Below are 15468 nucleotides of genomic sequence, written 5' to 3' on the forward strand. Positions count from 1 at the left end.
CAACAGTTCAGCCGGGATGTGGATGAGATTGAGGCTTGGATCAGTGAAAAATTGCAAACAGCGAGTGATGAGTCATACAAGGATCCCACCAACATCCAGGTAAGCTGAAGTGACTGGGTGTTGGTCTTGATGTAGCCTTATGTTATTGAGTAGATTTTGTTAAATAAAGCATTTATAAAACAATCTCCTTGCACCCATGGGAAGTCAGTGAAAAATATTTTAGTAAGCCCAGCCAGTGGTAAAGCCCTACTCAAGTTTCGCGGCCATTTAAAAGTTGCCTTCCTCATTTGTGTTCATTAAAACTATTTCTGCTGTAATAAAAGTCTATAGAATCCCCCTTCTATTACTGTTCCCAAATGCTGAGCTTCCCGGGGGAAGTATGACAAAATGAGTTTCTATTTAATAGCTGATATGTGTGTCCACATCAGTGTACTGAACTCTTGTTCTTTTAATCTATTTTTGTAGCTTTCCAAGCTGCTGGTAAGTTTTTAATTTTTTTAAGAGTTGTAGTTAAATGAGCTCCAGTATTTGTGTTACTCTGCGTAGATTATTGTTATTATTGTGGTCACACGGTCTGCTGGTGTCTCTTCATCCATCCTTTTCATTTCTAATCATCCATTACACTCCATTCAGGTGTCCCTGTGGGATGTGGCTTTCTCTGTTGTAATTAGCCTGCAATGCCTTACTCCCCCTTCTCTCCCCCAGTTTATCACTTAGGCAAATTCTGTACAGTGTTTGATTTGCGGGGCAGTAATTGACCATTTTCTTTCAAGGAGTGCTTCCTTTTGAAGATGGAACATCAGCTTCAGCTTTTTCTGTGTGGACATTGGCTCAGACTTGGCTATGAGCTCATGGTGTTCGGTGGCCCAGGTGGGGGAGGCCAGTCTGGTGTGAGGGTTTTAATGCATACCCACTCTGGCATCCAGAGGTGCCAGTCAGGAGAGGAACAGCTAGAGAACTGTAGAGAGACGGATGATCTATTAATACCTCCAAATCTTCAAGGAACACAAATGAGAAGTTAAGATAAAAGCAGACATCACTCAACAGGTAGTGAAAGGAGACTTCAGTCAACATGTAGCTCAAAGTTGCTTAAGCGGGTGGAAGAAATGAAGATAGAGAAGAGAGTAAATGGGATTTGAACCAAAGGGTGATCAGAACAAGGAACAGAAGAAGAGGGGAATGGGACTTTTGTCAGGATATCTGAGTGTTTGAGACCCTTCTTGTTCTTGCCTTTGGGATCAGGCAGTGGGAGAACGTTAACAAGGACATTTCATGTTAGTGCTGAATTGAGCCAGATGGCTCCATCCTTTGACAGTTGCTGCCTCTGAAATGAAACATCTGATGCAGAATTCCCCAACACTACTGCCTTTTAGTTGTTTCCCCCCGCCCCCAAATAACACTCTCCTCTGAGACCCTGCATTTCTCACCCAGCCAATTGTTTTTCCCAGAATTGTGGCACAGCTGCTATGTCCTTGCAATTGTCTCTTGTAGCATTTCAGTACCTTCTGTTTCTTTATGGATTCATAAAAACCATATCAGGTGCCCAGGATCAGGAGCCCATCCTTCTCCTAGCCCTTTCATTTCCCAGGAAAATAAATTCCTTCCTGCACTCAAGCCTGGGTTCTGACAGTATCCCAGTGTTTTGATTAATGACAGCTACCTAAAGATAAATCAACAAAGCCAATGTCTGTAGTAGCTGTAGATTTCTCCTCTGTCAACAGAGGGATAAGACTGACCATCAAATATTATTTGCTGGTTATTACAATTTATGTTATGAATTTTGCTTAATGGTGATTTCTGCTTTAGATAATGAAATGTCCATATGTATCTCATTCATTAGAGCCTGTCTCCAATAAGGAGAAAGCCATGGATGGAAATTGATGTACAAGCAGATTCAAAACTGAAGTTGGCCATTGCCATCTTCTGGAAAATGTTAGAAAGTGTGTAATTCTAGGGCTTCACTCCCAAATAGCTAGCGTAGCTACTGCAAGAACTGATTTTTTGGCCGGGCTTGGTGGCTCATGCTTGTAATCCCAGAACTTTGGGAGGCCAATGCGGCTCGATTGCTTGAGCTCAGGAGTTCAAGACCAGCCTGGGCAACATGGCAAAACCCCATCTCTACAAAAAATAGAAAAATTAGCTGGGTGTGATGTCATGCACCCATGGTCCCAGCTATTCGGGAGGCTGAGGTAGGAGGATTGCTTGAGCCGAAGAGGTTGAGGCTGCAGTGAGCTGAGATTACGCCACTGCACTCTAGCCTGGGCAACTGAGCAAGACCTTGTCTCAAAAAAAAGGACTTCCAATTTATCTACTCCTGAGCTAGTACATTTCCTTCCTCCTTTGCTAACTCCCCAAGAGATGAACCCTAAAATATTTCATACAAACTCCAATTGCCTTCTGTTAAAAACGTTGGCATTTACCCCAGTTCTTTATGTTTGCTGCCACTCCCTCCCTCTGAGAACCCTTTCCCCCTGAAAAGATATAACCTAGCAGGAACTGGTTTGGAAAAAGTTTTTTTGGTATTTTTAGAGCAAGCACCAGAAGCACCAGGCTTTCGAAGCAGAGCTGCATGCCAATGCTGACCGGATCCGCGGGGTTATCGACATGGGCAACTCCCTCATTGAACGTGGAGCCTGTGCCGGCAGTGAGGATGCTGTCAAGGTATGGCCCACCAGCTCCCGGTGCCCTGGGAAGAACATGAGCAACGTCACTGTCAACCTGATATAATAACTTGGACATACAGTCTTAAGACACTAAATGGATTAGAAGACTTTAGGCTGAATTACAGATGGGGAATGCTAGTGAGAATGGCTCCTATGAGTGTTTTCCATTCTCTTCTCTTAGAAGTTCTCAAATTGAGCTTTAGGAGAGGGACGATTCTTCATAGATTTCATCTCTTTTTGGCTCCCTTCTGTTCCCCAGGCCCGCCTGGCTGCCTTAGCTGACCAGTGGCAGTTCTTGGTGCAAAAGTCAGCTGAAAAGAGCCAGAAACTGAAAGAAGCCAACAAGCAGCAGAACTTCAACACAGGGATCAAGGACTTTGACTTCTGGCTGTCTGAGGTAACACTGAGTGGTTCCTCTTCCCACCAGTGGGGGATTTCTAGTCATTTGGCACAGTGGGTCCATCAGTGCCCAAAACCATGAAAAGGCAGGGCTCACCAGACACCCCTTTTGACAGAAACGTTTATTATATATGAGTTGCATGCTGTAAGGGATTTATGAGCCAAGGGAGTGAATGTTAAGAGAGCTGACTTGTAGTGGCACTTGGACTACAGGTCACTCACGTCCATAGGGAAGGCAAATAGGAAGAGATTATGGGTAGTTATGTGGCATGCAGCTCTAACAAGCCTATGCCAGGTTAGAAACCAAGATAGTAGCATCTAGGAAGCCAGAGTCAGTCATGTATTCTCCATGGAGAATGTTTGGAAAGCACAGACTATAAAAACATAGAGGTTTTGGCCAGGTGCAGTGGCTCACGCCTGTAATCCCAGCACTTTGGGAGGCCGAGGCAGGCGGATCACTTGAGGTCAGGAGTTCGAGACCAGCCTCACCAACAAGTGAAATCCTGTCTCTACTAAAAATACAAAAATTAGCCAGGTGTGGTGGCACGCTCCTGTAATCCCAGCTACTCAGGAGGCTGAGCAGGAGAATTGCTTGAACCTGGGAGGTGGAGGTTGCAGTGAGCTGGGATCACACCATTACACTCCAGCCTGGGCAATAGAGCGAGACTTCATCTCAAAAAAAAAAAAAAATTTTTTTTTTTAATAATTGTGTAAGTTTATCATAGAGCCATGCCATAATGTAACCATTCCCATATTGTTGGACATTGAGGTGTTCCCAGCCTTTTGGTGTATATATTTTGCTGTAGTGAATATCTTTGAATATTAATCTTTGCCCACACTGCTGATTCTTTCCTAGGGGAGTTTCCTTGAACTAGGATTGCTGTGCATTTTGCCTTTAGCTGTAGTATTTACTATGAATACACTGGAGTCTAGGTTTGACAGACCGAGTGGAGAGAGTGTCTCAGGTGGGGCAGGCTGATCAAGGTGACTAGGAATCACAGTAACACATTGTGATGGAGAAGTATTCAACTGTCCAAGCAAGGCCCTGGAATAGCCACTGGGCAACCTGAATTTTCCAGAATGCTGAGTATACACCATACAGTAGCCTTTCCTTTTTGTGTTTTCACTGCCAGGTGGAGGCCCTGCTGGCATCTGAAGATTATGGCAAAGACCTGGCTTCTGTGAACAACCTGCTGAAAAAGCATCAACTGCTGGAAGCAGATATATCTGCCCATGAGGTAAGCAAAGGGAGGCAGGCCAGGCCTGAGTGCCTGGACGCAGCTCTGCCTGACTCCTAAGGAAAACTAGCGTGTTTGAGAAAAGAGAGTGACTTCTTTCACTTAAAGCAGCCATTCTCAAAGGTTGTGGCCTCAGGATCATTATACACTTGACAGTTATTGAGGGCTCTTGAGAGATTTTTATTATGTAGGTTTTATCAATGTTCACCATTATTAAAAATTAAATAAATTTTAAGGCCAGGTGCAGTGGCTTACAGCTGTAATCCCAGCACTTTGGGAGGCCCAGACATGCAGATCTCCTGAGGTCAGGAGTTCGAGACCACTCCGGCCAACGTGGTGAGACCCCCGTCTTTACTAAAAATACAAAAATTAGCCAGGTGTGGTGGCGGCTGCCTGTAATCCCAGGTACTTGGGAGGCTGAGGTAGGATAATCACTTGAGCCCAGGAGGCGGAGTTTGCAGTAAGCCAAGATCGCGCCACAGCACTCCAGCCTAGGCAACAGAGCAAGACTCTATCTCAAAAAAAAAAAAAAAAAAAAAATGCTGAATTCAGGTTGTGGTGTTTTGTACTGGATGAAAATTCAGTTTTACACAGGTAGATAGATAGAAAAGGGAGGAATATTTTGATTCGGATAAGTGTGAATAATTTTCTTTGATACTATACCAAAGTCAGTTTCTTAAAGCTTAGCTGTGGTCAGGTACAGTGGCTCACACCTGTAATCCCAGCACTTTGGGAGGCTGAGGCAGGCAGATCATGTGAGCCCAGGAGTTCAAGACCAGCCTGGGCAACATGATGAGACTCTTGTCTGTACAAAAAAATACAAAAATTAGGCTGGGCATGGTGAGTCATGCCTGTAATCCTAGCACTTTGGGAGGCCGAGGCAGGTGGATTGCCTGAGCTCAGGAGTTCGAGACCAGCTTGGGTAACACAGTGAAACCCCGTTTCTACTGAAATACAAAAAATTAGCAGGGTGTGGCAGCGTGTGCCTATAAATCCCAGCTACTTGGGAGGCTGAGGCAGGAGAATTGCTTGAGCCCAGGAGGCAGAGGTTGCAGTGAGCCGAGATTGTGTAACTGTACTCCAGCCTGGGCGACAGAGTGAGACTACGTCTCAAAAAACAAACAAACAAACAAAAAAAACACACAAAAGTTAGCCAGACGTTAGGGTACGCACCTATAGTCCCAGTTACTTGGAGGCTGAGGCGGAAGGTTCACTTGAGCCCAGGCAGGAGGTCGAGGCTGCAGTGAGTCATGATCACACCACCGCAGTCCTGGATGACAGAGCAAGAAAAAAAAAATTTGTCTCAAAAAAAAAGTTGTTGGGGGGTTAGTTGCAAAGTGGCCCCTGAAACCTTGTCAGTAAATTTTTTATACTGGATTATATTAAAACCCACTGGTCCATCTTGGGCTTTCAATGTAGCTCTTACCTGTGCATGATTTTGTAACATCATGGCTCATTTGTTCACTGAGTTATGCCTGTTCTATATGTTGACACGTGATTATATGATATCAAAACATTGCAGTTAATACCACCACCAATTTCATTAGAAAAATCTTCACATATTAGGAAGCCCTCAGGCTTCTGGTGGTGGGTGTAAGTTTTCTAAAATTCTAACTTTCTCATAAAAGTTTGAATTTTATCATTAGTAACAAACTGTCAGTATTCTTTGAAGTGACAGGCTCACTTTATTTATTCTGGACCGAGTATCTATGAGATACCAAGTCTGAATGACCATAGTTTGTTTGGTGGTTGTTCTTTCAAGTACAAAAGAACAGCTACTCAGTAAAATTAACTTTCACTGCCTTTTTAAGGACATTCTTAAGTGAAACAGCATTTTTTTTTTCACTGTGAGTGGGTGGCAGTGAAGAATCCACTTCTGCTAGCAGTTTGCCACTGCCTTGATTTGAGCTAAAGCACCAGCATGTCCCCTCCTTCTCCATTGCTTTTGTACTATCAGTGCAAATGTCCACACAGTAAAAAATAATAGTGTCTTATAATGTTATGAAAATAGTTTGAGTTCATAGAATGCCAGAGGGCCACATAACATACTTTGAGAATATCAACACTCCATATCTCCGTAAGGAATTCCTGAGTTCTTATGTTCAAGCAGATAGTTGTGGGAGACCCAGTTTCTGACCCTCTTATGTCCCCTGCCCCAGGATCGCCTGAAGGACCTGAACAGCCAGGCAGACAGCCTGATGACCAGCAGTGCCTTCGACACCTCCCAAGTAAAGGACAAGAGGGACACCATCAACGGGCGCTTCCAGAAGATCAAGAGCATGGCGGCCTCCCGGCGAGCCAAGCTGAATGAATCCCATCGCCTGCACCAGTTCTTCCGGGACATGGATGACGAGGAGTCCTGGATCAAGTATGTCTTCTCAGCCCTCTAGAAGGCCCCTTACGCCTGTAATAGTGGGCAGCAGGAACCACAGGCTGACTGTTGAGTGGTGAGGCTGGAAACCCTGCTGGACTGGGATCCCAGCTTGGGCACACAGTCGTGGGATGCCTCAGTGTCTTCTGCTTTCCGTGTTTACAGTGATGATGATTGGCGGTGGTGGTGATCCATGCTGGCTACATAGGCCCTGTTTAGACCCTGCCTTTTAGATTCCCGTGAAAGTTAGTGAGTTTGTTTCTCAGCTTCTGGAGAAGATCACTTCTCCAAGGAAGGAGTTGCTTTTTTTCTTATTCTCTATCTGCCCCCGAAAATGTCAGTCTACTGATTGCAGTTGATGTGGCATGTAAACAAACATTTTTCTGAGACGGAGTCTCGCTCTGTCACCAGGCTAGAGTGCCACCATGCCTGGCTAATTTTTATATTTTTAGTAGAAACAGAGTTTCACCATGTTGGCCAGGCTGGTCTCAAGGTGACCTCACCTGACCTCAAGTGATCCACCCACCTGGGCCTCCCAAAGTGCTGTGATCACAGGCATGAGCCACTGCGTCTGGTCAGAAGGCTTTAAGGAAGTAGGGAATTAAGAGAGAGGATTTTGTTCTTAAAAGACATTTGTGGCCGGGCGCAGTGGCTCCCGCCTGTGATCACGGCACTTTGGGAGGCTGAGGCGGGCAGATCACTTAAGGTCAGGAGTTCGAGACCAGCCTGGCCAACATAGTGAAACCCCGTCTCTACTAAATATACAAAAATTAGCCAGGTGTGGTGGCAGGCGCCTGTGGTCCCAGCTGCTTGTGAGGCTGAGGCAGGATAATCGCTTGAACCAGGGAGGCAGAGGTTGCAATGAGCCAAGATCACACCACTGTACTTCAGAGCAAGACTCCGTCTCAAAAAAATAAAAAATAAAAATACAAAAATTAGCCAGGCATGGTGGCACGCGCCTGTAATCCCAGCTACTCAGGAGGCTGAGGCAGGAGAATGATTTGAACCCGGGAAGTGGTTTCAGTGAGCCAAGATCGTGTCACTGCACTCCATCCTGGGCGACAGAGCAAGACTCTGTCTCAAAAAATATATATATTACTTATATAGCTGGGTGTGGTGGCTCATGCCTATAATCCCAACACTTTGGGAGGCCGAGGTGGGCAGATCGCTTGAATCCAAGAGTTTGAGACCAGCCTGGGCAACATGGTGAAAACTCATCTCTACCAAAAATAGAAAAAATTAGCCAGGCATAGTGGCGCACACCTGTGGTCCCAGCTACTCCAGCGGCTGAGGTGGAAGGATCACTTGAACCGGAGTGGTGGAGGTTGCAGTGAGCAGAGATCATGCCATTGCACTTTAGCCTGGGCAACAGAATGAGACTCTGTCTCAAAAAAAAGGTGTATATATGTATATATAAAAATATCTTCATATATTTACAGACATACATTGATATATTAATACATATTTAGTATACATGATTGTTATATGTTGATATAATTTGATAGGGCTCCTCAGGGCAGCACTAGTGATGCCGCCCATCCTCCACCCTCTAGAATCTGGACACACAGCAGGGCTCATAGATGCATAGGTGGACAGAGGCTCTTGGTCACTACTCATTTGGGAAATAGAGGCTTTTGTTGTTCAGAAAACTGGCAAGGATTTTCCCAGAAAGATTAGTAGATGTCTGTGAGGTCCACAGTTGACCTGGTGTCCCCACTTGAAAGCAGGGAGGTGCAGAGACCAACTGTGCTGTTTCCCATCTCTCATCCAGGGAGAAGAAGCTGCTGGTGGGCTCTGAGGACTACGGCCGGGACCTAACCGGCGTGCAGAACCTGAGGAAGAAGCACAAGCGGCTGGAGGCAGAACTGGCCGCGCATGAGCCGGCTATTCAGGTAAGGAGGCCGCCTTCTGGCCAAGAGGGCAGAGGTGTTTGAGGTGGGCCCGAGGGGACAGACAAACCCCTTGCGCTTACTTCGCTGAGGTCCCTAAAGTGTTCATGACCCCTCAGTCCAAACCTGGAGAAGTCCCAAACTTGATGTTGAGGGCTTTTCCTGGGAGCTTCGAGATAGATAGAGGCACCAGCAGAGCTACCTGCTGTTAACCTCATCGTCCTTGCCTGTCAGGGTGTCCTGGACACTGGCAAGAAACTGTCCGATGATAACACCATTGGGAAAGAGGAGATCCAGCAGCGGCTGGCGCAGTTTGTGGAGCACTGGAAAGAGCTGAAGCAGCTGGCAGCTGCCCGGTGAGTAGTCAGAGGCAGGAGCTCCCGGGAACAAGTGGAAGGCCAGCACCTAAGGGCAGACTCTGAGCTGTGGGGGTCCACTGGGCCCTCCTGCCGTCTCCTGGACCTTTGGCCTCACATGTGCCATAGTCGGTTTGCTCCAGAGCCACCTCCTACAGGCCATGCTGAGGTGGTCTCATTCTGTTAATCTGGACCCACTGTATGAGTCCAGAATCATACATGTTTCTGTATTAGTCCAGAATCACACATGAATCACATGATTCTCCAGAAATCAAGACATGAGAGTCTGGAATCACAGAGTGGGTGATTCATGATGTTCCATGGACGGCCTGACTGACTGTGAGGGCCCACCTTTTTTGTGAATGTTTTTGTTTTTGTTTTTGTTTTTGAGACGGGGTCTCGCTGTCACCCAGGCTGGAGTGCAGTGGCGCAATCTCGGCTCACTGCAGGCTCTGCCTCCCAGGTTCATGCCCTTCTCGTGCCTCAGCCTGCCGAGTAGGTGGGACTACAGGCGCCCGCCACCAAGCCCAGCTAATTTTTTGTATTTTTAGTAGAGATGGGGTTTCACCGTGTTAGCCAGGATGGTCTCGATCTCCTGACCTCGTGATCTGCCTGCCTCGGCCTCCCAAAGTTCTGGGATTGCAGGCGTGAGCCACCATACCCAGCTTTTGTGACTGTTTTTAAGCATATGTTAACTATCACAATCAAAGCTGGAGGAGATTATGGCTGATTTTCTTCCTGTCTCCTGTAATTAGGGGTCAGCGGCTGGAAGAGTCCTTGGAATATCAGCAGTTCGTAGCCAATGTGGAAGAGGAGGAAGCCTGGATCAATGAGAAAATGACCCTGGTGGCCAGCGAAGATTATGGCGACACTCTTGCCGCCATCCAGGTGAGACAGAAACCAAAGGTGTCACCTGCTTTCTCTCTTGGCAACTGCCTGCTGGTCATCATTTCCCTGTTGATTTGTTAGAGGGCCCTGCTCTTATTAGGAGAGCACACAGGGACAGCAGCCAAGGCCTCAGTAGTTGGTTTTAGCCCTCAAGATCTCACACTAGGGGACATCGCCCTTCAGTAGACAAAATTGGTATGGCTTTGTCAGTCTCAGTTCACGGGCCCTGTCATTCACCAGGCAGCGCTGTGGGCTTGGGTCTTCATAACAGTTTCCTGGGGCTGCCATAAATAAGTACCACAAACAGAGTGGCACAAACGGAGTACCACAGACAGAGTGGCACAGATGGAGTGGCACAAACGGAGTGGCTGAGGACAATAGAGATTTATTGCTTCTCCGTTCTGGAGGCCAGAAGTCTGAAATCAAGATGCAGGTAGGACCATGTTCTGCACACCTGTAGGGGAGGATCTTTCCTTGCCTCTTCCAGTTTTTGCTGGCACCAGGCGCCCTTGGCATTATGGCAGCATCACTCCAGTCTCTGCCCGTCTTCACGTGGCCATCTTCCCTCTGAGTCTCTCTTCACTTGGCATCACTCTGTGTGTCTATTCACATTTCTGTGTTCTGTTTTAGGGACATCAGGTGTATTGGATTAGGGTCCACCCTAATGACCTCATCTTACCTTTGCAGAGTACGTTTGCAAAGATCTTATTTCTACATTCATGGCTACCAGAAGTTAGGACTTCACCATCTCTTGAGGGGGACACAGTTCAGCCCATCATATACTCCCTATTTGGTTAACTGTTGCTACATAACAACCCGCCTAAATGTAGTGGTTGAAAGCAGCACCCATTTCTTATTTCCCATGGATCTGTGGATCAGCAGCATCTGCAGCTGTCACTGGAGGTCCCTCATGCTCATGCTCCTGCATTCAGGCAGAGCGTGGCTGGGCTGAGAGATCCATCACACACTAGCAGCTGAGCCTGATTGTCATCCAGCCTGGACATCTCTGTTCCCCTCCACATGGCCTGTTGTCCTCCAGCTGGCTAGACCAACCTCCTTCAGCAGCATTCAGACAGGCAAAGGCAGGAGCTGCAAGGTGTCTGCGGCCTCACACATCATCTTCACTGCCTTCTGGCCAGAGCAAGTCCCAAGGCAGCCCAGAGACATAGGGGGATAGATTCCCCTCTGGAAAGGAGATGCTGCAAAGTATCATGGTCAGATATGACTAAATTCCTGCCCCCAGATGTGGAAGCAGGAGTGTGCACTCCCAGGAATCGAGTTAGCTTTGAGCCACCTTCCTCACCATGGGAAGCATCCTCTGCTGGTCAGGGTGATTCAGGTAGAATTTAGATGGTCAGTCATTTCCTGTCCTCTGCATAGTTGAGTTCCCTGGAAGCAACCAAAAAGGCATTGTCTGCAGTGCTTAAATTGTACTAAGGAAAAGACCTGGGGCCAGGCGCGGTGGCTCACGCCTGTAATCCCAGCACTTTGGGAGGCCAAGGAGGGCAGATCACCTGAGGTCAGGAGTCCAAGACCAACCTGGCCAACATGGTGAAACCCCGTCTGTATTAAAAACTACAAAAATTAGCTGGGTGTGGTGGTGCACGCCTATAATCCCAGCTACTTGGGAGGCTGAGGCAGGAGAATCGCTTGAACCTGGGAGGCAGAGGTTGCAGTGAGCCGAGATCACGCCACTGCACTCCAGCCTGGGCAATAGAGCAAGACTCCGTCTCAAAAAAAAAAAAGACATGACTTGGAAGGCCTTTTCTGAGATGTGTTCAAGTTAAACCTTAAAAATGTGTCGTTTTTGTTTGGGTGTGTATCTTCAGCTTGCTTTGTGTCATTCTTGTCCTCTTGGGGGAGAGACCATAAGTCACTGTTGATGGATGACAAAGGGTTTGACGCTTCCCAAAGGTCCAAAGACTGTCCCTGCCAAAGCCTGTCCCGAAACCGCTGGTTACTCTCACTGCCTCCTGTTTTCCTTCCTTTTATGATTCTCTTATTTATTAATGTTCCTCTTTATTATCCTCTTCCCCAGCTAGACTGTAATGTGTGCATGGACAGGGACCATAGCAGTTTTGTCACTCTCTGTCCCCGGGGCCTAGCCCACAACATAGCAGCCTCTCAATAGTGTGCCTTGGCTGCTTCTACTCCAGGGCTTGCTGAAGAAACATGAAGCTTTTGAGACAGACTTCACCGTCCACAAGGATCGCGTGAATGACGTCTGCACCAATGGACAAGACCTCATTAAGAAGGTGAGTCCAGCCCATTGGTAAGACCTCTGTCGCCCACTGGGACACCCATGTGTTGGTACCACAGAGGTCCCCCAAAGTTCACTTCCTGGGATGTTCACCAAACCAAGGTCTGCGTGGAAACCAGTAGCAATTCCATTCCTGTGTTTCGTGATAAGTTGGATATCTCCCCCTTTTTGAAGCCAGTAAAGTTATTCTGCAATGCTTACTTTTTCTGCATTAAGCAACAGAGACACTGGCACTCCCAAATGCTGCTCTTAGTTTATTTCTCAAGCAATACAATCCCTTTATAGGGACAGTAGAAAATGCAAATAAGCAAAACATAAAATAAAAATTACCCATAAAGCCCCACCCAGACACTACACATTAGATCTTTGTGTCTGACCTGCCAGACTTTTCCTCTCCACAGGTTTAGAGCTACCAACTAGATCAAACAGCCGCAGAGATTCCCGTTTAATAGGATCATATCACTCTATAAATTATCAAAAACCTAGAGGCTGTACAGGGCATTTTAGAAATGAATCTATTTCATTCACAGCCCGTTTGGGAGAAAACAAAATAAAGGGGCTTGGTGCTTTCTCAGCAGCAGCGAAGCCACGTCCCTCCCACACAGAAGCTCTAGACTGAAGGCAGTGTGTCCATGGTTCGGGAATTCACCAGCAATCACTCAGGTGCAGTGATGTACCTGGAGTGCCTCAGGACAGAGGTTTTAACAGCTGTGGTTTCCTGTCACACCCACATCATGAGTAAGATTTCTCATCACAGAGGTCGCACTCAGCAGTCATGGCCTTCAGACTAGGGTTTGATCCATAGGCGGCAACAATGTAGCTAAAATCCACTTCACTGGAGAGCTTTTCTTCCTTGCTCTGATCTGCAAATAAACTAGCATAAAACTAATTTCAGATACAGCCATGTATAGATGTAGACGTGGCTCCTGCACACTTAACCCCCCGACACATACCCAGACAACGTTCCCTGTTCTTCAAGCCAGGAGATCAATGGTGTGAATGTCCTTCAGCCTTCTGGCAAGGAGCCAGCTGCTTTTTTTTTTTTTTTTTTTTTTTTTTTTTTTTTTTTTTTGGAGACAGTGTTTTGCTCTTGTTGCCCAGGCTGGAGTGCAGTGGTGCGATCTCAGCTCACCGCAACCTCCACCTCCCAGGTTGAAACGATGCTCCTGCCTCAGCCTCCCTAGTAGCTGGGATTACAGGCATGTGCCACCATGCCCGGCTAATTTTGTATTGTTAGTAGAGACGGGGTTTCTCCATGTTGGTCAGGCTGGTCTCGAACTCCTGACCTCAAGTGATCCGCCGTCCTCGGCCTCCCAAAGTTCTGGGATTACAGGCATGAGCCACCACCCCCGGCCAGCAAGCCGGCTGCTTTGTCCTCAGCGACAGCCTGTTTCCTCCTTGAATTTCTCTTTCAATTCTTTTTTCTTTTTATTTTCCTCCTTTTCACAGGTGTTAAAGAATCTCTTTAAATTCAATGTGACTTGTAATATGTTTTTTTTTTTAATTTTATTTACTTATTTATTTTTTAGACGGAGTCTCACTCTATGCCCCAGGCTGGAGTGCACTGGCGCAATCTCGCCTCACTGCCACCGCCACCTCCTGGGTTCAAGTGACTCTCCTGCCTCAGCCTCCTGAGTAGCTGGGGTTACAGGCGCCTGCCACCACGCCCAGCTAATTTTTGTATTTTTATTAGAGACAGGGTTTCACCATGTTGGTTAGGCTGGTCTTGAACTCCTGACCTCATGATCCGCCTGCCTTGGCTCCCAAAGTGCTGGGATTATAGGCGTGAGCTACCGTACCCAGCCAATTTTTTTTTTATTTTTTGAGGTGGAGTCTTGCTCTTGTCGCCCAGGCTGGAGTGTAGTGGCACGATCTCGGCTCACTGTAGCCTCTGCCTCCCGGGTTTCAGCAGTTCTGCCACCTGAGCTTCCCTAGCTAGCTGGGACCACAAGTGGGTGCCAACACACCTGGCTAATTTCTTTCTTTCTTTTTTTTTTTTTTTTTTTAAGAGATGGGGGTCTCACTATGTTGCCCAGGCTGGTCTCCAACTCCTGGGCTCAAGTGATTCTCTCACCTCGTGCTCAGATTACAGGAGTGAGCCACTGCGCCAGCCCTGTATGTGTAGTATTTTAAGTGATAGTATTCAATTTTTTTTATAAAAAATAATACTAGTGAATATATCATCTTAACTTCAAATTTCAGCCCATTCATTTTTTTTGTTTGAGACAGTGTCTTGCTGTGTTGCCCAGGCTGGGGTGCAGTGGCATGATCTCAGCTCACTGCAGCCTCCACCTCCCAGGTTCAAGCAATTCTCATCCCTCAGCCTCCTGGGTCACTGGGATTACAGATGAGTGTCACCACACCTGGCTAATTTTTTTTTTTTTTTTTGTATTTTTTAGAAGAGACAGGGTTTCACCATATTAGCCAAGCTGGCCTTGAACCCCTGGCCTCAAGTGATCTGCCCACCTCAGCCTCCCAGAGTGTTAGGATTACAGGCGTTAGCCACTGCGCCTGGCCCATATTTCTTTAGAATTAATTCCTTGGACTGGCTGGGCACTGTGGCTCATACCTGTAATCCCAGCACTTTGGGAAGCCGAGGCAGGCAGATCACCTGAGGTCAGGAGTTTGAGACCAGCCTGACCAACATGGTGAAACCCCATCTCTACTAAAAATAATTAGCTGGGCATGGTGGTGTTCGCCTGTAGTCCCAGCTACTCGGGAGGCTGAGGTAGGAGAATCTCTTGAACCCGGGAGGCGGAGGTTGCAGTGAGCCGAGATCACGCCACTGCATTCCAGCCTGGGCAACGGAGTGAAACTCTGTCTCCAAAAAAAAAAAAAATGAATTCCTAAAAGTAGAATTGTCAGTACGGTGTATTTGTGTGAAGCCTTTGACTGCGTTGCTCTTACAAAAGCCTTACCTATCATTGTTTACCCAGCAGTGGACAAGGGAGCAAGTGCCCATTTTATAGAAGTTTAGAGCCTTTCCAGGGAGGGCATAGTCAGGTAACCACAGCAGGTGAGGCTGACCAGCGTGTACCTCTCTCCGTGGTCTAGAACAATCACCATGAGGAGAACATCTCTTCAAAGATGAAGGGCCTAAACGGGAAAGTGTCAGACCTGGAGAAAGCTGCAGCCCAGAGGAAGGCGAAGCTGGATGAGAACTCGGCCTTCCTTCAGTTCAACTGGAAGGCGGACGTGGTGGAGTCCTGGATCGGTGAGCGCTGTCAGCAAGGCCCGGAAGAGCCTTCCCAGAGCTGCTCTTTGTCTCCTTCTGTGTCACTGGTGTTCTTCTGCAGAGAAGAAACTGATCAATTGTGGGCATGGCAGAGAACCTACTACCAGGGCAGACCACTGACTGCCAGCTAGGAGGAGACAGTGTCCTGAGGCCAGAGCTGCCACCCGGA

At 47.2% G+C, this 15468-nt stretch overlaps 1 protein-coding gene and 1 long non-coding RNA gene across 11 annotated transcripts in view; one reads left to right on the forward strand and one right to left on the reverse strand.

The window, feature by feature from the left end:
• SPTAN1 (spectrin alpha, non-erythrocytic 1) overlaps positions 1-15468 on the forward strand; it is an 81164-nt gene that overhangs the window by 56732 nt on the left and 8964 nt on the right. For 5 of the 9 annotated variants that reach the window (XM_054501098.2, XM_054501096.2, XM_063650372.1 and 2 more), the window contains 10 exons: positions 1-99; positions 2530-2661; positions 2923-3060; positions 4196-4300; positions 6460-6668; positions 8443-8563; positions 8795-8916; positions 9672-9804; positions 11961-12059; positions 15119-15278. The exon at positions 1-99 is cut by the window's left edge and continues 64 nt beyond it. In XM_054501098.2, the coding sequence (XP_054357073.1) occupies positions 1-99; positions 2530-2661; positions 2923-3060; positions 4196-4300; positions 6460-6668; positions 8443-8563; positions 8795-8916; positions 9672-9804; positions 11961-12059; positions 15119-15278 (1318 nt within the window). Of the gene's footprint in view, positions 100-465; positions 481-2529; positions 2662-2922; positions 3061-4195; positions 4301-6459; positions 6669-8442; positions 8564-8794; positions 8917-9671; positions 9805-11960; positions 12060-15118; positions 15279-15468 lie in introns of all 9 variants that reach the window. The other 4 variants (XM_054501097.2, XM_054501093.2, XM_054501095.2 and 1 more) reach the window with 1 other exon arrangement.
• LOC129043884 (uncharacterized) lies at positions 2499-13088 on the reverse strand. Of its 2 annotated transcripts, XR_010123433.1 has the most exons (4): positions 12742-13088; positions 11108-11193; positions 5474-5570; positions 2499-2686 (listed from the first exon to the last, which is right to left on the reverse strand). It is a non-coding gene; the product is annotated as an uncharacterized LOC129043884 (long non-coding RNA). The 2 variants fall into 2 exon arrangements; XR_008504562.2 differs by lacking the exon at positions 12742-13088 and having other exon boundaries at positions 11108-11213.

This window comes from Pongo pygmaeus, chromosome 13, assembly GCF_028885625.2.
Source record: "Pongo pygmaeus isolate AG05252 chromosome 13, NHGRI_mPonPyg2-v2.0_pri, whole genome shotgun sequence".
Classification (NCBI taxonomy): domain Eukaryota; kingdom Metazoa; phylum Chordata; class Mammalia; order Primates; family Hominidae; genus Pongo; species Pongo pygmaeus.